Consider the following 23,653-nt stretch of genomic DNA (forward strand, 5'->3'; position numbering starts at 1 on the left):
TAAATAGAATTTTTTTTAGATTATCTTTAAGCTTAATGATTAGACTTATTCATTTTAGGATAGAAAAACGTTTGGGTGAGATACAACTATTTGAAAATCTGCAATCAAAAGCCTAAACAACCTAAAGATAATGGAAAATATTTATTTTAAGTCTGAATTAAGTACTAAGCAATGCATTACTAATTAGAAATATGAAACAAAAAACTACTTTATGTAGCCTATTTACAGTATGAAATGTAAAAAATGTCTTGATCTTTAATTAATAATCTAATGATTTCTGGCATAAAAGAAAAATAGTTTTTACTCATACAGTGTACATTTGATAATTAACCTGTGCAACATAAAACTGTTTAGTAATTGTCAAGATCACCTTTATTATGAAACTGATTGATTGCAAATGCTTTAAATAAACTGCATTCAGAGGAACTCTAAAATTTCAGTTTTCATTTTAGAATTTCCACCTCATTAAATTTCAGCTATTTGTCAAGGTAGCAATTCTAATTTCAATTTATACCTAGTGTGTTTCAGCTCTGTATTTTCAGTTATACCTAAAATAGTTTAACGTTATCTGATCGCTATATGCATCATCAATCTTATTGAAGTACGTACAGGTGGTGTGCAATCTGAGAAAATGCTCGTTAACATTGTCTTTAAAGAAGAAACCAGACGGCTCCAATTAGTAAAAGACAAACCAGAGACTCAAAGACCAACATGCGAAGTGCATGTTCGCGTTAACAGAGGTCAAAGTTGAGTCTTGAGCCGCTAATTAGGATTTTTAAAGGCCTGCAGAGAGTTTTCTTTCTTTTGAAGCTGAAGGATATTTTATTAGTGCGTTTACTGTTAGAATAACCATGCTCGAATGAACTGGTCATGTGGTAAACGGCTCAAGACTCAACATGATGTTTTTCCCCCTGCGCATTGTGTCATTATTATGGATCGAATCCTAATTTTTTTTTCTTTAATATGGGTGTAACTCAAAATACAGTCACAGCTGATATAAGTGCTGAGCGCTGGGAGTTCTCAAACCCCAGATGCTTTTCGTATGCACTGATTTTGGGAGGGGAACATAATTGCTCAATATATCAAGCCCAACAAAACCTTCCCGCCCAAAGTCATTTCTCATATTATTAGGGTTTTATTTAATCACACAGAATACAAATCAACCAGCCGATATGAGCTACAGCCAGGGCAAACAATGGTTTAAGGTTCTGTCATCATCATGTGATCTCTGCTTAGTCATATCTGGTAAACTGAGCGGAGTTTCATATATATAGACTACCTGAAAAAAAGTCTTGTCGCCCATTCAAGTTTTAGGAACAACAAATAATAACTTGACTCTTCTAGTGGATCATTTGGTATCAGAAGTGGCTTATATGAAAGGCAAAGGCCTCTAGATTACGCTTATTTCACCAAAATAAAATATGATCATTTCTTGATTTTTAATTATTTAATTAGGACAGTAATGTCGGACTTTGCTTAGACAAAAGTCTTGTCACTGAACTGAAATAATGTCCAGTGTAGAATATAAAGTCATGCTGCAGTGGAAACAGAATCAATATTGTGTCTGACTTCATCATGAGCTTGGAGGACTGCATCCATCTCTGCAATGACTCAAATCACTTATTGATGTCATCTGGAATGGCAAAGAAAGCGTTCTTGCAGGACTCCCAGAGTTCATCAAGATCCTTTGAAATCATCTTCAATGCCTCCTCCTTCATCTTACCCCAGATATGCTCAATAATGTTCATTTCTGGTGACTGGGCTGGCCAATCCTGGAGCACCTTGACCTTATTTGCTTTCAGGATTTTGATGTGAAGGCTGAAGTATGAGAAGGAGGGCTATCCTGCTGGAGAATTTGCCCTCTCCTGTGGTTTGTAATGCAATGGGCAGCACAAATGTCTTGAATACCTCAGGCTGTTGATGTTGCCATCCACTCTGCCAACCTCCCTCACACCCCCATACTGAATTTATACTGTAATCCCAAATCGTGATTTTCTTTTACCAAACAAATATGTTTAAGTACATATTGGTTGTTTCAAAAAAAAAGAAAAAAGTAGGCTAAAGCTTATATTTCAAATGAGCTTGAAATATAATATATATATATGTATATATATGTATGTATGTATATAATGTATATATATACATATATATATATATATATACATATATATATACATATATATATATATATATATATATATATATACATATATATATATATATATATATATATATATATATATATATATATATACATACATATATATATATATACATATATATATATATATATATATATGTATATATATATATATATATATATATATATATATATATATATATATATATGTATATATATATATGTATATATATATGTATATATATATATATATATATATATATATATATATATATATATGTATATATATATGTATATATATATATATATGTATATATATACATTATATACATACATACATATATATATATATATATATATACACACATATATATATATATATATATATATATATATATATATATATACATACATATATATATATATATATATACATATATATATACATATATATATATATATATATATATATATATATATATATATATATATATATATATATATATATATATATATATATATCGTCATTCTCACTGTCATATTGATTTTATTTCATCGGCGGGACACCGGCCTCACTGCTCAATGAATTTGGGTGCTACACTACACTACTGGTTAATTATAATTCCGACTCAGCATTGCAGATACTGTTATGTGACTATTGTAGATTTGCACATTGCGAAATCAATGCTGAAATGATATATTGTGTAGCCCTAGTCTGTAGCCAAGGCAGTATTTGAACATTTTATATATGTATATTTTTTTCATATTGTATTCAGTTGCAGCTTTTTTGTAAAACTCCCTTTTACAGTCTTACAGTTTTTCTCAGTCGCTTTGGTGCATTTTTCACTACACTATTTACATTTGCACAACAGTTAATGCATGTCTCAAAACAATTAGTACAAACTGCAAAACCTGATAACCTGCAAAAGCGTGTCACATGCTCAAAATGGATAGTTCATTCCTCAAAAGCAAGTATTCATGTCAATCAAAATGTCAGTATCGTCAAAATGAAAAGTCCTGACACCATTGTTTATAAACAAGATATTCAAATGGCTGTCATGTTTTCATTATGACGGTTTACTCTGTACATTTTTTCAATGCAAAAAAAGTCAGATTTTGGTGACACTTCCTGAAAATGCTCAAGACAGCACTAAAGACTATTCGCACAGACTTTTGAAAACTACAGTAAAGTGAGACATCACTGCATTGAGTGAGTTATCTGAGTACAAGACACTGAATATGTATGTTTCACATTTTTACTGCATTTGCTCTTTGCAATCTTAATTTACTCACAGCATTGTGCAAAAGAATAACCACACCCCTTATTTACAACAAACATAAACTCCCTTTAGGTAAAGATTTGCACAACTGTACACAATATTGCAGTACATATTGGAACTGAGCCTACAACATACACAGGTCTGTAAATTATTCATCAAATTGTTAAATTTTAAAGACATTTTCAGGAAAATAATGATTTAAATTTGTTTTGTAAAATTAGTTTGACAGATTTTGACGACTAGTTCAACACTTGTGTATGTAATGACTCAAGTAATGAAATGAGGACTGTTAGTTTTATATGGAATGACTATTCAGCATTCACAAGTTTAGTTCATTTTGACTGACATGACAGAAGCAAATGATAATGTTATAAATAGCAGCGAGTTGTATGCTGCAATTGATGCTTGTCCAAAAGCATTCACAATTTGTTGAAAGGAATGAGAAACTGCTACTAGGATGTGCACAAATGACTAATTGTTTTGAGAAATGCATGAACTGTTGTGCAAATGTAAATAGTTTAGTGAGAAATGCACCAAAGCGACTGAGAAAAACTGTAATAAACACTTTAGCATCTTCCTCATGTATGCTTTAGCACTAAGCCAATGAGCTTTGCATATGGAAACCACTCTCATTTGCTTCAGAAAATCTAAACGTTAGTCTTGTTCTTTGCTCTTTACGTTATGTAATACCTCAGCAATCACCGTTCCTGTTCAGATGAGGCTCAAAGTAGCTGACGCAGACGTGGACCAGCTTTTGGCTCCAGTGTGCCACCATTACTTTTCAAAGGGGTGGAAACAGAAATTGATGTGGAAAAGAAAAGCATTCAGAAATGTCGTTGCGGGAGTCGTAGAGACATGTAGGCAAGTCCATTCTCTCCCCTTTCTGCCCGCACAACCTGTAATTAGCACAAATTGCTGGCTCCTTTAGCTGCTCTGCCGAACATCAACAAGCCATTTTTGTCCACTGATTCTTTGGCACCCGTAATTCCCTTTTCCATCTCCGTAGACTCTGCTGAGTCGGAAACCACTAAGTACTTTAGAAAAGCATGATGGCAGACAGACGGACAGGGAGATAGACGGATGGACATAGAGACAGACAGAGAGAGATGGGGACAGACAGATAGACCAAGAGACAGACAAATAGACAGATGAATAGACATATAGATGGACAGATAGACAGGCCGACAGACGGAGACCGATGGATGGACAAATAGACAGGCAGAAAGACAGACATATGGACAGACATAAGTACAGACAGTGGGATAGATGTACAGTCAAATGGACAAATCTAGAGACAGACAGACAGATCAAGAGACAGAAAGACGGACAGGCAGACAGAAAGACAAACAGACTAAGAGACAGATAGTTGGACAGATAGGCAGCCAGAAAGATGGATGGACAGATAGATGAACAAATGGACAGACTGGCGATGAGATGATGGACGGACAAACGGACAGACAGATAGTTAAACTGAAAGAATAATGGATGAACAGACAGATGGGCACACAGATGAAGAGATGGACAGACAGACAGAAAGATTAACAGGCTGACAGACAGATAGATTGACAGATGGACAGACAGATGAAGAGATGGACAGACAGACAGATGAAGAGATGGACAAACAGACAGATAGAAGGACGGACAGATAGACAGGTGGACTGACAGACAAACTGGTGGAAAGATGAAAACAGGCAGACAGACAGAAAAATGGACAGGCTGAAAGACAGACAGATTGATGGGCAGACTAACTGATGGACAGACAGATGCAGAAATGGACAGAAAGAAAGAATGATGGACAAACTGATAGAGAGACAGATGCAGAGATGGATGGACAGACAGACAGAAAGATGGACAGGCTATGAGACAGACATATTAACAGATGGACAGACAGACAAACTGATGGACAAATGAACATACAGACAGAGAGACAGACAGGCAGACTGACAGATGAAGAGATGGACAGAGAGGCGGATGGACAGATGGAAACACAGACAGACAGACAGAAAGATGGACAGCCTGAGAGACAGACAGACTGACAGATGGTCTGACTGACAAACTGATAGACAAACAGATGGACAGAGAGGTGGATGGACAGATGGAAACACAGACAGACAGACAGAAAGATGGACAGGCTGAGAGACAGACATATTAACAGATGGACAGACAGACAAACTGATTTACAGATGAACATACAGACAGAGAGACAGACAGACAGATGAAAAGATGGACAGATGGAAAGACAGACAGACAGACAGACAGATGATAAGATGGATAGACGAACAGACAGAAGGATGGATAGACAAACAGATGAACAGATGGACAGAGAGGTGGATGGACAGATGGAAACACAGACAGACAGACAGACAGAAAGATGGACAGGCTGAAAGACAGACATAATAACAGATGGACAGACAGACAAACTGATTTACAGATGAACATACAGACAGAGAGACAGACAGACAGATGAAAAGATGGACAGATGGAAAGACAGACAGACAGACAGAAAGATGGACAGGCTGAGAGACAGACAGACTGACAGATGGTCTGACTGACAAACTGATGGACAGACAGAGGAACAGATGGACAGAGGAACAGACAGAGAGACAGACGGATGATAAGATGGATAGACGAACAGACAGAAGGATGGATAGATAAACAGATGGACATATAGATGAAGATATGGACAGACAGACAGACGGATGGAAAGATGGAAACACAGACAGACAGGCGGATGGACAGGCTGATTGACAGATGGACAGACTGACAAACTGATGGACAGATAGACAGAATGAAGGACAGACAGACGAACAGATGGACAGACAGAAAAAACTGATAGACAGACATGAAGAAATGGACAGACAGACGGATGGACAGGCTGAGAGACTGACAAATGGACAGACAGACAGATGAAGAGATGGACAGACAGAAGGATGGACAGATGGAAACAGACAGAAAGATAGACAGGCTGAGAAACAGACAGACTGACAGATGGTCTGACTGACAAACTGATGGATAGACAGAGGAACAGATGGACAAACGAACAGACAGAGAGACAGACAGATGATAAGATGGATAGACGAACAGACAGAAGGATGGATAGACAAACAGATGGACATATAGATGAAGATATGGACAGACAGATAGACGGATGGAAAGATAGAAACACAGACAGACAGGCGGATGGACAGGCTGATTGACAGATGGACAGACTGACAAACTGATGGACAGATAGACAGAATGAAGGACAGACAGACGAACAGATGGACAGACAGAAAAAAACTGATAGACAGACATGAAGAAATGGACAGACAGACGGATGGACAGATGGAAACACAGACAGGCAGACGTATGGACAGGCTGAGAGACTGACAAATGGACAGACAGACAGATGAAGAGATGGACAGACAGAAGGATGGACAGATGGAAACAGACAGAAAGATGGACAGGCTGAGAGACAGACCAATTGACAGATGGACAGACAGACAGACAGAGACACAGACAGACAAACTGTTGGACAGACAGATAGATGAAGAGATGGACAGATAGACGGATGGACAGACGGACAATCAAACAGACAGATGGACAGACCAATGAAGAGATGGACTGATGGCCAGACGGAGGGACAAACAGACAGACAGAAAGATGGACAGACCGACGGACGGACAAACAGATGGACAGATTGACAGATATACAGATGGACAGACAAAGAAATGAACAGACAGAGAGAGAGATGATGGATTAATACTTGCATTAATACTTGCTGAATTTGTAGTTATGAATAGTAAACGCATTGACTTATGAAGAGGACAGGTCATAAAACATGAACGTAATAGAATTAGCAGATCTTGGAAATATGCAGAGCTTGCAGTGCATCTGTGTTCACATGTACGCTTTTTAGGCTTGAATCTCCTCTTGGTGATGCGGGACTGCTGATGAATCCTTGATGATCCAGTGTGGCTTTCCCTCGTTCAGAGCAGATGGACAAACCCACAGTTGCAGGACTCGTGCTTTATAAACTCACTGACCTTAGAAACAGTCTCTATGCTATTTTAACCCTCTTTAATCACCACCCATCATTCACTTTTACATCTGAGAAGAGTTATGCATGTGACATTTGCAGTAAAAGCCTAAAACATAAATTCCAATAGAAAGTATATGTTCACATTATATTGAAACATCTGTTTATATTGTCCAAAACTACACTGTGAAAAATAAATCCGTGTAATTTGCGATTAAAAAACAGCAGCTGTGGTTGCCAGTATTTCTACTACTGTATTTCATTCATTTACAGAGGTAAAACGAAATGGTTGACCGGCGGCTGGGCACCGCAGACAGCCGCTGACTTGCAGCACCAGTGTGTTTACCCTGACCTTTTTTTTACAATTCTAAGGGTGCTTTCACACCTGTGAATCGATTCAGTTGTTCCGAAACAGAAATTACAAATGTTACATTGTTGCTCTTTGCTCTTGGAGCGGTTCACTTTCACGCTGCAAAGTTTCTAATCGGACCAAAAGAGCTAACACAAGTCACGTGCGAGTAAACTCTCCTCACATTGGTCAGAGTGTCAGGGTTTATTTTGCAGCGTCCCGCTAAGCTGTCAGGAGAGGTGGTGGTTTGGTGGTGATTGACAGGGTGCGCGCGCGCGACGTGTCTGAGGAGAGACGCGGTGGGGAGGGGTGAGAAGGGTGCACGACGATGCCTATTTGAGGACCGGGAGGGAGACGCGAGATTACCGGGAGATCATCACTCGTTTGCGGGCATCCGGAGACTCGCGAAACTTCCCGCCCTACTCATAATTCTCTCTTCATATAGCCGTAAGCCTATTACATATGCATAAAACACTGTGATATAACCGCGCTCGGATTGGATCACTTTCTCACTGCAATCAAACCGCTCCAGGGTTCGTTTCAATCGAGCCGAGACCACCTCATTCAAGCGATCTCAGAGCGATTACTTTGGCGTGGAACAGAGCGCGATTGCCCTGTTCACATATATTCCAAACGAACCGCGCTAACTGGGCAAACGAGACACGTTCCGAAACAAAAGTGTAGGTGTGAAAGCACCCTAAAATGCATGGTGCGGCACATCCAATGTGCGACCCCTTTACGATGGTCTTGCTGCGGACAGTTACAACCCTTTTTGCATCCATGTTGGAACTCACACTGCTACCAATCGAACATTTACATTAATTCGGCAAGCTGAACACATTCTGTACTGTACAGGAGACATGGAGGAGATTGATAGACAGTAGTCTACAGCCAATCAGGCTGCAGAACACAGTGCGTTATAAAAAAAAGCATGTCAAATTGCACACACACTTAAAAAAAAATCAGCAAAACTGTGAGGCTGCGAAATGTGAACCCTGTTATAAGCGAGGGACCACTGTACTGTAAACTGTAAAAGCCTACACAAACAACTTAGAGAGGGTTTCGCTATTTTAATGAAAACTTAATTTTTTTTCATGGCATGGTTGATATTTGCATGGAATTGCTCTTCCGCATCCCCTGTAATGTTTTTTGGGAAGTGCTGTAGATACGGGATTGAGCTTGTGTGGTAAGCTGAGTGTCTGGTCATATGGTGAAGACATCTGTCCCGTAGAGATCCTGCTGTCTGTTCCTGGGTCAGCTAATAAAGCAGAAAAGGTTTCCATATGAAGGACTGACAAATGAGTTTGCTCTTCTACATCTCAGTTACTTCTCCTGGGATATGCTATATTGGGGTGAAATTAAGATTGAGTGAATGCAATGTAGGAACATTCATTCATTCAATTATTACACAGCGGAATAAACCGCCAACTTATCCAGCAAGATTTTACGCAGCGGATGCCCTTCCAGCTGCAACCCATGTCTGGGAAACATACACACACTAACACTCATACACTATGGACAATTTAGCCTACCCAATTCACCTGTACCGCATGTCTTTGGACTGTGGGGGAAACCGGAGCACCCGGAGGAAACCCACGCGAAGGCAGGGAGAACATGCAAACTCCACACAGAAACGCCAACTGAGCTGAGGTTCGAACCAGCGACCTTCTTGCTGTGAGGCGACAGCACTACCTTCTGCGCCACTGCCTCACCCCATAAAGGAACATAGCATATTTAATAATTAATATCACATTTTTGTCCTGTAAAGATTGACAAGATATCTGCTCCAAAATTTATATTATAATATCAGTCATGAGAAGTACTGTAAACTCAAAATTCAGAAGAAGGTGTGACTTTATAAACTTAACACTAAATGAATTTCACAGCTTCATAACCCCACTGAATGCAGTAAAACATGCACTGGTGTGATTCTGTAGTGTTCACCTTTTTCGTTCTTCATCATTCGAGCTTTCCTGGTTTCTTCTAATCGTCGTCTTCTGTGTGTTTGTGTTCAGCTGGGACGAGAGCAGCTCCATCAGCAGTGGTCTGAGTGATGGATCTGATAACCTGAGCTCGGAGGATCTGAATGCCAGCTCATCTCTTAACTCTCTACCCACCACACCTGTGGGCTCCAGACGCAACTCCTCCGTCATGGTAAGACTCTGAACTGAGCTGGGGCTCATTTATAAACATGACACAAAACGGGCAGAAAAGTGCGTCTGCCACTTCCCACATAAGAGTTTTAATTGAATTTAATTTAAAATATATATAAAAAAATTTGATCAAATAGAATTTAATGAAATTTAAAGTTAAATAAAAATTGTAAATAAAATGAAATATAAAAAATGTAATAAAAATGTAATTAAATTAAATATAATTAATTGAACAAAATAAAAATTAAAAACTTAAAATAAAAAAGTAAAATAAGATAAAATAAGAAAAAAATCTATTAAAATCGTTTATTTAAAATATTTGATATATCAAATCATTTAAAATAAGAGTCAAATCCAAGCACTGTATTTCCATTAAATGTTTTGCCACTAGAGGGCGTTTATTCACAACAAACAAATACATAAAAAGAAACCATGCATAAATCATAAGAAACACGCAGCTTTTAAATAACAGATATTTTAACAGTATAAAGAGATAATTACCGGTGAAGTTGTTTGTCTTAAAATGAAACATGCAACCGCTGATTAAAACTAAAAATATTTTTAAATTCTAAGACACATATGGACTTCCACATCTGTTTTTGACATTGTTTTTCTGGTAAACACCGGCATAAAATAACTCTGAGAGTTTGTTTAGTGTCACTACAAGAGAAAGCGAGATAGTCTGACAGTTTCAGGCTCTGGTTTCAGACTGTGGTTTGGTGTTTCTGTCGTCTTCAATTTATTGTGTCTCCGGTTTGGTTGTCAGCTGTTTTTCGTAGTTAAAAAAACAGCCTGAATGTTTCTTTCATTGATGAGCTGTATAGATTTTATAGTTATAATTGTGTCCTAAATTTACAGCTTATGAAATTAATGTTATGAAAGCATCTTAAAAGGCAAGATATATATATTTATTTAATTTATCTTACACGTTTTTAGCTCTTCATGAGGATTTTCTTTCTAGCTTAATGTAAAGAAAACATCCATAATATACTTTTATGTGTTTGTTGTTTTGCACTTTATCAATTTGTGTCTGTAGATTTCAGTGACAATAATTTATATTTTAAAGATAATTTAAAAAAAAAAAATTTCTACAGTATTGAACCATAAATCTCTATTTCATTACTATTTACTTGCACCAAGCTTCACCGTTTTATTCATAGATATATTATGAAGGTTTTCATAAAGGGATTTGCTCATAACTTGCCTCTTATATACAGCATTGTAACCAACAAATGTAAATGTTTTTTTTCTTGCTTTTGCTGTATATTTTGAATTATAGAGCACTAAAAAGAAACCAGAAACTCTTGTGTTAAACCTTTGACCCTAATATGTCAAAAAAGAATTTTGAAAATGACTTCATCCAATGCTCAGGATTTTGTGGTAGACTTTAATGCAAGTGATAAAACCTTAAACGCATATTTAAGCAAGGCAATTCAGAAAAGTTGTATTCAAATACAAAATACAAAAAAAAAACTTTGCAGTTCAAAATATTCATTGTTTATATTAATACTTAAAATATTCCGACAGTTGGGAAAGTATGGCAATGACAAAATGTAAAATTACATTTTATTTACTTGTATTTTCTTGCCCTAAAATCAATATTTTGTCATAGGGGAACCCAAATAATAATAATAATAATAATAATGATGATAATAATAATAATAATAATAATAGTAATAATAATAATAATAATAATAATAATAATTTATTATTATTATTATTATTATTATTATTATTATTATTATTATTATTATTATTATATTAATAATGGTAATAATAATAATTGTGATAAGAAAAAAATATTATTATGATTATTATATTATTATAATGTTGTGAAAAGCTTAATTGCGAGTAATTGCATACAAATACATATTATAAATACAATACAATACAAATTATAAAAATATATAAATATATGTAAATATTTTGGTTTAGATATTTTTGTGTATATATATATACATATTTCGGAAGATCACAATATTGCTATGGTATAAATACAGCACTACATCAAAAGTGAGAGATCAACTTTGAAAGTCATTTACTGTTTAATAATGATTTAATCAGCAGTTTGAAATTTTACTGTTTTTCTCTTAGGACTTATTATTATGCGTCTCTGTCTCTGTCTCATCTCGTGGATGAACATCGACAACCGTCTTTGCTCAAAGACAGGCTATTGACCACAGACACGCTGTCTCTCAGAAATTATAAATATTTTAAAATAGGCACTATACATATAAATAAACTGCGTAGTTGCAATCTAAACAACTACATTTTCGACTAAAACAGCCACAAAAGTACATTATGCTGTCCAACAGCAGCACTTTTTGTCAAACTGTAAAGTGTCCTCTGCTTGTTGCTGTATGTGGGCGAAATAATACACAAGAACGAAGGGTGAAGAGGCAGTACGAGTGCTGTTACTGGCCAAATATTGCATGGCTATCAGTCAGTCAGATTCAAGAACCAGACGGAACTGTTGTATATGCACTGTGTGTGTGTGTGTGTGTGTGTGTGTGTGTGTGTGTGTGTGTGTGTGTGTGTGTGTGTGTGTGTGTGTGTATATATATATATATATATATATATATATATATATATATATATGTATATATATATATATATATATATATATATATATATGTATATATGTATATATATATGTATATATGTATATATATATATATATATATATATATATATATATATATATATATATATATATATATATATATATATATATATATATATACATATACACAAACACACAATATTTATACAAAGTGAATACACACACATTATGTAAATACAAACTTATTTCGGATGCGATTAATCGTTTAAGCCACAAAATATTAACTACAGTATGTGGTAACGTTTAGTTTAAGTACCAATAATCACTTTTAACTAGGGTTTTTACCTGCCTATTATTATGATATTGGCTGTTTATTAAAGACCTTGCTATTTAAAGTTCATATTCTACATAATTATCTACATCCTTAATGTAATGCCTAAACCCAACTTCTATTGTAATTGTCTATAAGCAGCAAATTAGAGTTTATTAAGGCAAAAGTCAAAGATTTTGGTTTATTAATAGGAAGAATTGTATCTTAAAATAATGTTCTTGAGACACGATTCTTGAGATAATTTTAGGGACAATTTAATAGTTTTATGTTCAATCAACTTAAATTTGTTAAAGGAATTTAATTAACTTGTGTTAGGACAACATGAATTAAATTTGTGAAACCCTACATTTCTTACAGTGCCTATTCAGGCCAGGATAGCTTGTGAACCGGCTCAAATGCATGTGTTTGGGATGAATTAAGAGCAGATGTTTTCTATTGGGCTTGTCGTTTGCTTGTATGAAGCACTTTTGTCAGTTTCCAATCAAACCAGACCTTTGTTTTTTCCTCATTAAAAGCAACAAATGACAAATTTTCAAGCTCACACGGGCAAAAAGGCCATCAATAGGTCTTGATAGACTTTCAGTGTTGCCATGGTAACATCATCACTGTATGGATATGTGAAATTTTGTAGATGTGTCTCAATGCACCATCTGCTCTTTACTCCGGGACGCTGTGAAAAGAGAAATGCCATATTCTTGGCATCGTCAATTCTGGCGCTTTCATTGCGATATTTTTACCCTCAAATAGCATGTTAATGTGGAGATATTTCTTTCAGAGGAATGCGCTTGGCTTGAGACTTCATTAATGTGCACAGAAAAGCATCTCAGAGGGAGTTTTGGAGTTAGGATGAACTTTTTTTTTTGACGTCATGCCTCTTTAAGACCTCATATTAATCTTCATGTCTTGGTTTGTAGTTTCTACCTCCCAGATAACAGAAACACGCGCATTATTCATGGTGTGTTTGCACTGGTGAGTGTGTCATGAAGCTTTTATCCATGTGATTTCACCTTGAAAAAAACTGTTTCATCATAAATAAGGGGGAAAGTAAGTCATGAATGGAAAGAGAGCTATGTGTGTATATGTTTTATATGATAATAATAATAACAATAATACATTTTATTTATAATGCGCTTTTCTAAAACCCAAAGCGCTACAACAACAGAGAAATCAAACATGCAATAAAATGCAAGTATACAAAAAAGTTCTAAAATATAAACACAGAATAATCAAGAATCTAAAAATGCAATCTTAAAAGGAAGAGTTTTTAGCATCTTAAAACTAGCTAGTGTGGAAGAATTTCTTACAGAGTAAGGGAGAGCATTCCATAACCTAGGTGCAGCAACAGAAAAATCTCTCTACCCCATAGATGTAGTCTACAGGGTGCTTGTTGAAGGGTAAGAGTATCAGCTGACCGCAGGGAGCGAGAAGGTGTATACTGAGAAACAATGATGATTTTGTTTTTGTTTGTTGTTTTTTTCTGTGAATTAATATCATTAACATTTTATTATATATATATATATATATATATATATATATATATATATATATATATATATATATATATATATATATATATATATATATATATATATATATATATAATTTTTTTTAATTCCGTTTAGTTTAATTTCTTTATTGGCATAATTTATTTTACAGTGTTGCCAAAGCATTTTAGCTATGCATAAAATAGCTAAGCTTTTCACTCATCATAGCACACTTGCTGGGTATGATGTGTCAATAAAAGTGATTTGATTTGAAATATGGAATTTATTTACATCATTAAAATAATAACAAAAAAATACAATAAATGAAAAAAAGTGAACAAAACAGGAGAATATAGCTAATGTTAATTCTAATAATTACAATAATTAAGTAGACAGGTGGGGAAGGATAGCACAATACATACATACATACACATACTGTATACACACACACACACACACACACACACATATATATATATATATATATATATATATATATATATATATATATATATATATATATATATATATATATATATATATATATATATATATACATAATTATTGTTATTATTCTATTTAGTTTAATTTCTTTATTGCCATGATTTTTTGTGTTGCCAAAGCATTTTAACTATGTATAAAATATGGAATATATTTACATCTTTAAAATAATAACAATAAAAAAACAATAAATGAGAAAAAAGTTAACAAAAACAGGACAATATCACTAATGTTAATTCTAATAATTAGAATAATTAAGTAGACGTGGGGAAGGATGGCAATAGTAGGGTTACATATTTTAGCATACATATTTACCTGCAATTTCAGATTTTGTATTGTTATTATATATCTTTATATGTTTTGCATTAACTGTGCTAAAAGTCACTGGTATGTGTGTATATGTTTTATATGATGCTTTTTTCTGTGAATTATTATTATTATTATTATTATTATTATTATTATTATTATTATTATTTCTAGTAGTAGTATATTTTTATTTATTTATTTTTAGATGTTATTCTGTTTAATTTAATTTCTTTATTGGCATAATTTTTTTAGTGTTGCTAAAGAATTTTAACTATGTATATAATGGAATACATTTACATCAATAGAATAATAACCCAAAATACAATAAATGAGAAAAAGTGAAAAACAGGACAATATTACTAATATTAATTCTAATAATTACAATAACTAAGTAGACAGGTGGGGAAGGATGGCAATAGTAGGGTTACATATTTTAGCATACATGCAGAGTATTTACAGCTAATGTATAGGCTGTTTCTGTCTGTTCGCATCTCGTCCCTTTGTGCCACCTGGCGGCATAGTTGCAAACTGCTATCATACCTATAAAACACGTTCTTTCTTTTTTAGAGCGGCGACAGTACATGGTCGGCGGTAATGGCCATATTAAAGTCTCACCTACTGTATTTACCTGCAATTTCGGATTTTTTGTTGCTTATTTATGTTTATATTTTTTCATTAAGTGTGCTAAAAGTCCCTGGTATGTGTGTATGTTTTATTTAATGATTTTGTTTTTGTTTGTTTTTTCTGTGTATTATTATTATTATTATTATATTTATTATTATTATTATTATATTTATTATTATTATTATTATTATATTTATTATTATTATTATTATTTATTCACATATTTTACTCAGTTTAGTTTAATTTCTTTATTGGCATGGTTTTTTCAGTGTTGCCAAAGCATTTTAACTATGTATAAACTATGGGATATAGTTACATCTTTAAAATATACAATAAATGAAAAAAACTAAAACAAAAACAGGACAATATCACTAATAGTAACTCTAATAATTACAATTATAAACCGTATATTATTAATATAATACTTATAATTACTTATTTCACACCAAAGTGTGCTAAAGGTTGCAGGGATGCTTTTTTTTTTTTTTTGTAATTATTATTGGTATTATTAATATTGTTGTCTGTGTGTGTTTTATAGTTGCGGACTGATGCAGAAAAGCGTTCCCTGGTGGAAAGTGGTCTGGCGTGGTACAGTGAGGACAGTAAATGTTTACGGAAAACCGATGGAGTTTATGACACCGGCAGCCTTAAAAGTGAGCCGTCCTGCAAGTGGAGGAAAACTCGTCTGCCGGACGGTCCTGCGATGGACAAGATGAATAAAGGAGAGCTGAAGAAACCTCAGAGTCTCGGACAGACGAGCAGTTTCAGAAAGAGCCGCAATCCTCCTGTGGGAGTCACTTCACCCATCACACACACCTCACAGAGTGTGCTCAAAGTCGCAGGTATGCTTATTTAGCAGATGCATTCAATTTGTTTGTGTGTTACTTTTTGTTATTTTAAGCCCGTGTAAATTTGGGTTACCGAATATTGCAGTAATATTAAATTAAGTATTTATGTACTATACCTTCAAGGACAACACATTCACTTAATATGCAACTACCCCTCATTGAACCTACACATAGACATCACTTATATACTGTATAACTGCAGGTTTTTTGCTTGTATATAATAACTTTTACTGTTAAAAGCTATTAGTTACTAGTTAAAGTTATTAGTAACTAATAAAGTTAATAAAGTAACTAATAACCCTAACTTTTCTGACTTTGATTTTAATGCAATAATGTGCACCTTTTGTAAAGCTATTTTGAAGCAATAATTATTGTGAAGAGCGCTAGACAAATAAGCTTGAATTAAATTGAATACTTGTTTAGCATAATTTGAAGAGGCTTTATTAGTGATTCTCAAACAGAAAATCAGTAATAAAGTATCTTCAAACGACACTAAAAAAGTATACTGCATTAAAACATATTAATTAAATTTTACTGCAATATACGGTAAACCAAATGTCTTTTTAATTTTATTTTAATTTTATTATTGTTCTTTATTTCAGTTCAGAAATTGTGCTAAATATCACAAAAATCTAAAAGTGCTAGAAAAAACGTTTCTTTTTACTAATATTCTTTTTTTGTTTTTTTTTTGTAATTTTTAATTTTTATGTTTTTTTTTTACAAAATGTGATAAATGTCACAGGAATATTTATTTACATGTTATTTAACTTTGTATTTTTTATTGATTACTTTTTTTGTTTTATTTTTTATTTTTTCAGTTTTATTATTATTATTATTATTATTATTATTATTATTATTATTATTATTAATATCATTCATTTATTATATATATATATATATATATATATATATATATATATATATATATATATAATTATTATTATTATTATTATTATTTTTATTTATTTATTTTTTTTTTTTCATTTTTTCACAACCTAGAAAGTTTCCTAAACTGGCTGGTATTTTTATTTTTGTTTAATTTTGCTGTCTCTCTGTTGTTATTATTACTTTACTACTTTTTTACTTTTTTTTTTTTAATTATTATTACTTTTACAACTAATCACACCCACACACACTCATTCACACTCATACAGTACATTACAGCCAACTTAGCTTATTCAATTCACTTATAGCGCATGTCTTTGGACTGTGGGGGAAACCGGAGCATAAGGAGAAAACCCATGCCAGCACGGGGAGAACATGCAAACTCCACACAGAAATGCCAACTGGCCCAGCCAGGACTCAAATCTGTGACCTTCTCCGCCCTCTTTATTTTATTTTATTTTATTTTATTTTATTTTATTTTATTTTATTTTATTTTATTTTGAGTTATTTTCATTTTATTTTGTTTTATTTTATTTTATTTTTTTATTTTGTTTTGTTTTCATTTTATTTTATTTTATTTTTATTATTATTATTATTATTATTATTATTTCTTTTAATTTTGTTTTGTTTTGTTTTCATTTCATTTCATTTTATTTTATTTTATGCTTGCATTTAGGCTTTAGTTGAAATTCAAACCGACTGTGTATTCTTAGTTTGAAATGTTTCAGACCTTAGACATGCCATAAATTAATTCAAGTCTCATTCTGGGCAACAAAACAAAAAAGTTTTTGTTCTCCAAATATACAACTTGATTTTCTCCAGCCTGCAGCTCCAGAAGGATCATATATTAATGATTCTATATCATGATTTGGACACGAATCAGCTGGATAAGCATCTTACAGTAGATTGTTTGTTAGTACTGTCATCCATAACCTCTTGAAATGAAGCCCATGTGTGATTCAGTGTTTTCTGAAGCATCTTTTCAGCAGATTTTTACCCCATTACACATTTGTGTGGAAACTTAAAAAGAGCCACAGGAATTGTATCAAAACTGAGCAACATTTACTCACCAAAATATCAGCTCTCATTATAGCTTAATGTAATGAACGGACAATATAAAAGTCACATAAAAATAATACTAATGAAAATTTTTATTTCAGTGTAGTGCAGATAGTGTAAGATGATAAGTACTTGCAAAGCTTCATATAGTGTCAGCATATATTAAGCAGACAGTCTACTACTACTCAAATGGACCAACAAAATAAAGCGTTACCTCATATACATACTATACAGTATATCAGTGATGCCCAAACTTTTTCTTATGAAGGGCCAAAAAACCAAACTTGATTGAGGGTGTGGGCCAAAGGTACATCTTAATATTAAAAAATAAATTAAAAATATACTTCAATAATATTACTAATTATGTTTTTTTTATATATTTTATAATAAACTTCTTACAATAAAAATATTAAAAAACACATTTATAACACAGTTATGTTCAATGCTAAATACACAAGTCAAGTTGAACCTTGATTTGCTCTTCAATGTCTCGTGTTAGAGATCTGCGCGGGACTAAATTTTGAATCCCGCACCCTCCAGGTTTTAGCCCGAACCCGACCACTCCCGCTTATATTAAGAATTTGTTTTCCTGCTGCCCGACTCGCCCCGTTATCTGGCCGCCGCGCCCGATCCCGCTAAAGAGCGGGGGAGAACAAAACCAAAAATCTCCCAGCTATACAGTCCAGACAGCCAAGCTGTCTGTATAAACACACACAAACAGCACCAAGCACACACACACACACACACACACACACACACACAGACAAAGCTCTCTCTCTGTCATACACGCGCGCGCACTAACACACAAGCACCAAGCAGACACACAGGCGTTTGCTGTTATATCAACTCAAAGGGTTGTAATACCATGTATCAAGTACCAAACCTCTCTCTCTCTCTCTCTCTCTCTCTCTCTCTCTCTCTCTCTCTCTCTCTCTCTCTCTCTCTCTCTCTCTCTCATTCGCGCGCGCACTAACATACACATACACAAGCACCAAGCACACACACAGGCAAAGCTCTTTCTCATTCGCATGGCAATATCCGCGATATTGCTAGACAGCCCACTCCCGTCCCAAATTAAACCCGTTACCGACCGCTCCCGCGATTTATTCGGAAATTTATTCCCGCGCCGCAGAAATCTGGTTGGACCTCTATGCAGACCTCTATCTCGTGTTGTCCATCTTCGAGTGAAAGTATTTACATTTTACAAAAATCTACTTCATTCCCAACATTTAATTAAATCATTACATTTCAGTTTACTTTTTAGTAGCTCAACAACTAAACAAAAGGTTACATTTAATTAGAAATGACAATCTCTGTTGAAGGCGTTCGCCGCAACCTTCATTTCTAATTCTTCTCAGATGGGATGGCGGGCCAAATTAAAGGTTACCATGGCAAACTTTGCCCTGCGAGCCCTATTTTGGGTGTCTCAACTATATATAAATGCCTGCTTTTGCAATATTTTGATCTTTAATATTTTCATTTTAATCTAAAAACTAATTTCTTTTATCTTTGCCATGATAACAATACATCATGTTTTACTAGTTATTTTGCAAAGTACTAGGATTCTGCTTAAAGGGGACCTATTTTACACCTTTTTCAAGATATAAAATAAGTCTATGATGTCCCTAGAGAGTGTGTGTGAAGTTTCAGCTCAAAGCACCACACAAATAACCTTTTATAACTCTCTAAAACTGACCCTTTCAGGCTTTGATCCTAATTTGTGCCGTTTTGGTGACTGTTGCTTTAAATTCAAATGAGATTGCCCTCTTTTTAAAAGAGGGCGGATCTACAGATGCATATGTGTCAGCATAGTGGCAGATTCAAAAACAAGACTATCGTCCTATGCTAATGAGGGAGAGATGGTCCCTAGTAGGTGGGGCTTTTCCCCTCTGATGACACATACAAAGGGAGGATGTCGATTAAAGTGTTTCTGCAGGCTGTTTTTTATAAAGTATGATTTAAAAAAATAAAATTAATACATTTTCACCATTAGAAGATGGTTATATTTATGCACTGCTGCCCCACAACTGTCTTTAAACCCCGTATAAAAGTGATTTTTGCATAATAGGTCCCCTTTAAAGTGCAACTTAATTAGATTAACTAAGCAAGTCCTTGGATTAACAGTAGTCTGTTCTGTAGCCAATTGAAACATATCCATGCATAAAAGTCATGTTGGTTTAATGCATATTCTTCGAGAGCCTGAGCAGATTTCTAAAGCAAGAAGCCTGTCAGGTTTATCATTTTAGCCTCTTCTCTTCATGTTGTTTACCTGTGGGCAGTGTAACCTTTCTGTGCACCCTCTATAGTTCAGAATGACATTTAAATGTCAGGAATTGAGTTCATTTATTAGAAGAAAACCAGCAGCCATGGTGCCGTGTGGAATAATTCTTTGTCATATTTAATTCCCTCATTAAAGTGGTTCTGTTACTCCATTTTAAGGCATTATATAAGTGTACCCAATATGTATCTGTAAAGTTTCCACTCAAAATGTCACAAATAATTTATTAACATACTGCAAATGCCTCTTTTTTTAATTTATTATTATTTTTTTTAAGCAAAAACACACCATTTTGTGTGTGTCTCTTTAAATGCAAATTAGCTGCTAGCTCTGCCCCCTTTCAGATATGAGTGGAGCATTTACAGCTTATGCTTTAGTTACCCACGAATCCACATTTTTAAAAATTTGCATGTATTTTACTTTTTTTTACTTTTTTTACTTTTTGTGCATGTATTTTACTTGACTTTTTTTTTTTTTTTTTTTTTGGCAGGGACAGTGTACATTAAATAGCATTTCTGCAAATGCACCACAATTAGCCAGAAGGCTATTTTTCATCTGTTGTCCCAGAACAACCTAAAAAAAAAAACAATAATTAATCAAACCATTAATTAATCATAGTTAAAAAGTACTAAAATATACATGGTTATGTAGATGTTAATAAAAAAAGAATATATGCAAATTAAGCTAAAACTCCAACATTTTGTAATAGAGATAAAACTAGTTGAAACACATTTAAACAACAGATCATTAAGATGGTAGGCACAAATGGAAACATATTCTAATAGGAATGATGACACGTCTGATTCTTTATAAACCAGGTTTTTAAATGTTTTATTGAACATATTAAAGGCGGTTATATCTCTGATGCTGCCAAGGACAGAATTCCACTCCTGTGCAGCTGTAACTGAAAAGGCACCCTGACCAAAGGATCAGGATTTTCCTGAGTGGGACAATACAGTCTCCTCGGGCCGCCCCTTGTGCTGCTCTGTATGTGGTGTTCCTGACGTTTACAAACTGACTGAGAGGTGGGCAGGACAGACCATGAATGATTTTATACATCAGACAAATGTTTGAGCACTTAATGACGTTTTCCCAGCTTAACAATTTATGTTTTTGTAAAGTGCTACAATGATGATGTCTTAGAGGCTTTTTATCCTATCCAGTATTTTAATTGTCTGTGTGTAAAGTGACTCTATGGGTTTTAATGTTGTTGTTTTTTTGCCTGTGACCAGGTTGTTAGACAGTAGGTTATATATGATAAAAGTATTGAATGCATAAATATTTTAGCTGCCTGCAGTGACAAATGTGACCTTATGAACCGGAAGTTAGATATATTAAATTTAACACGGTTACATACCTTTTTAATTTGTGATTTAAAAGTTAACTTGGAGTCAGTTTGGACCCCAAGATATTTAAAATCCGATACAATTTGTAATTTGTCCCCCTCAACGTAGACATCTGATCAGCCTTAAGTTTAAGGCCTTATCAGTTTACTCATTGAGTAATTATGCTGAAAATGTAGCTTCCTGTATCACAGGATAAAATTAAATAAATTCACATTTAAATATTTATTTATACTATATTACTGTATAGTTGATAAAAAAAAGTAACCCTGGTGAGCCGCTAGAAGCTTTCAGATACTTTTAGAGTCCTTAAATATCTAATGGGGTGATGTGAAGTGTGAGATTTTGTCCTTAAAGCAGCCATGTTTCAGCCGTTTCTCAGCATGCCTTACTCTATAATGTTCTTCACTTGATGAAAATTCAGCCTTAGGTATTTTCAGAGCATCTCTTGTAAGTTTTTGTACATTCATTAAAGCTTTGTGAAGTCTTCTCTAACAGTCATTAGTCCTCAGAATGTCATCAAACCTCATTACCAAGTTTTCATCACCACATGTTGGCCAGTTTCAACATTAGATCTGTATTTGATCTTTTTTGAACACCTAGAGCTTTGCGTGAAAACAATGATAATTATCACTGTAATTTTCTCTTAATAAAATGATAGCATGATAAATAAACCTAAATATAATGTCCATGCTTTATTTAATGATTATTTAAAACTAGTTTTAATTCAAATAAGCAACACTGAACTACATTTAAAGCAATTTGCAAGCAATATAAAGAGCGTACGGAAAATATTCAGACCCCTTCAAATTTTCACTCTGTTTTATTGCAGCCGTTTGCTAAAATCATTACGTTTTTTTCCCCTCATTAATGTAAACACAGCACCCCATATTGACAGAAAAACACAGAATTGTTTACATTTTAGCACATTTATTAAAAAGGAAAGACTGAAATATCACATGGTCCTAGCTATTCAGACCCTTTGCTTAGTATTTAGTAGAAGCACCCTTTTGATCCAATACAGCCATGAGTCTTTTTGGGAAAGATGCAACAAGTTTTTCACACCTGGATTTGGGGATCCTCTGCCATTTCCTCCTTGCAGATCTTCTTCAGTTCTCACAGGTTAGATGGTAAACGTTGGTCATTTTCAATCTCTCCAGAGATGCTCAATTGAGTTTAAGTCAGGGCTCTGGCTGGGCCATTCAAAAACAGTCACAGAGTTTCAATTTCTAATTTTAGAAGAATATATATATATATATATATATATATATATATATATATATATATATATATATATATATATATATATATATATATATATATATATATATATATATATATATATATATATATATATATATATGAGCAATATCACACGAGTAGCAGTGTGCTATGGCTGTATATCAGCACTGGTGGGAGGCGTGCATTGCCTTAGCGCCCCACTAGTGCTGATATACAGCCATAGCACACTGCTACTCGTGTGATATTGCT

General features: G+C 33.9%; 2 protein-coding genes across 20 annotated transcripts in view; one reads left to right on the plus strand and one right to left on the minus strand.

The window, feature by feature from the left end:
* slc12a5a (solute carrier family 12 member 5a) overlaps positions 1–23,653 on the minus strand; it is a 2,560,186-nt gene that overhangs the window by 904,469 nt on the left and 1,632,064 nt on the right. The gene's annotated exons all lie outside the window — the stretch shown is intronic.
* The window catches only part of nav1b (neuron navigator 1b), a 947,042-nt gene that overhangs the window by 145,073 nt on the left and 778,316 nt on the right, over positions 1–23,653 (plus strand). For all 19 annotated transcript variants that reach the window (XM_087258108.1, XM_087258109.1, XM_087258110.1 and 16 more), the window contains 2 exons: positions 9,803–9,941; positions 16,288–16,591. In XM_087258108.1, the coding sequence (XP_087114234.1) occupies positions 9,803–9,941; positions 16,288–16,591 (443 nt within the window). The remainder of the gene's footprint in view (positions 1–9,802; positions 9,942–16,287; positions 16,592–23,653) is intronic.

This window comes from Danio rerio, chromosome 6, assembly GCF_052040795.2.
Source record: "Danio rerio strain M-AB ecotype USA chromosome 6, GRCz13ab, whole genome shotgun sequence".
In the NCBI taxonomy this organism is placed as follows: Eukaryota; Metazoa; Chordata; class Actinopteri; order Cypriniformes; family Danionidae; genus Danio; species Danio rerio.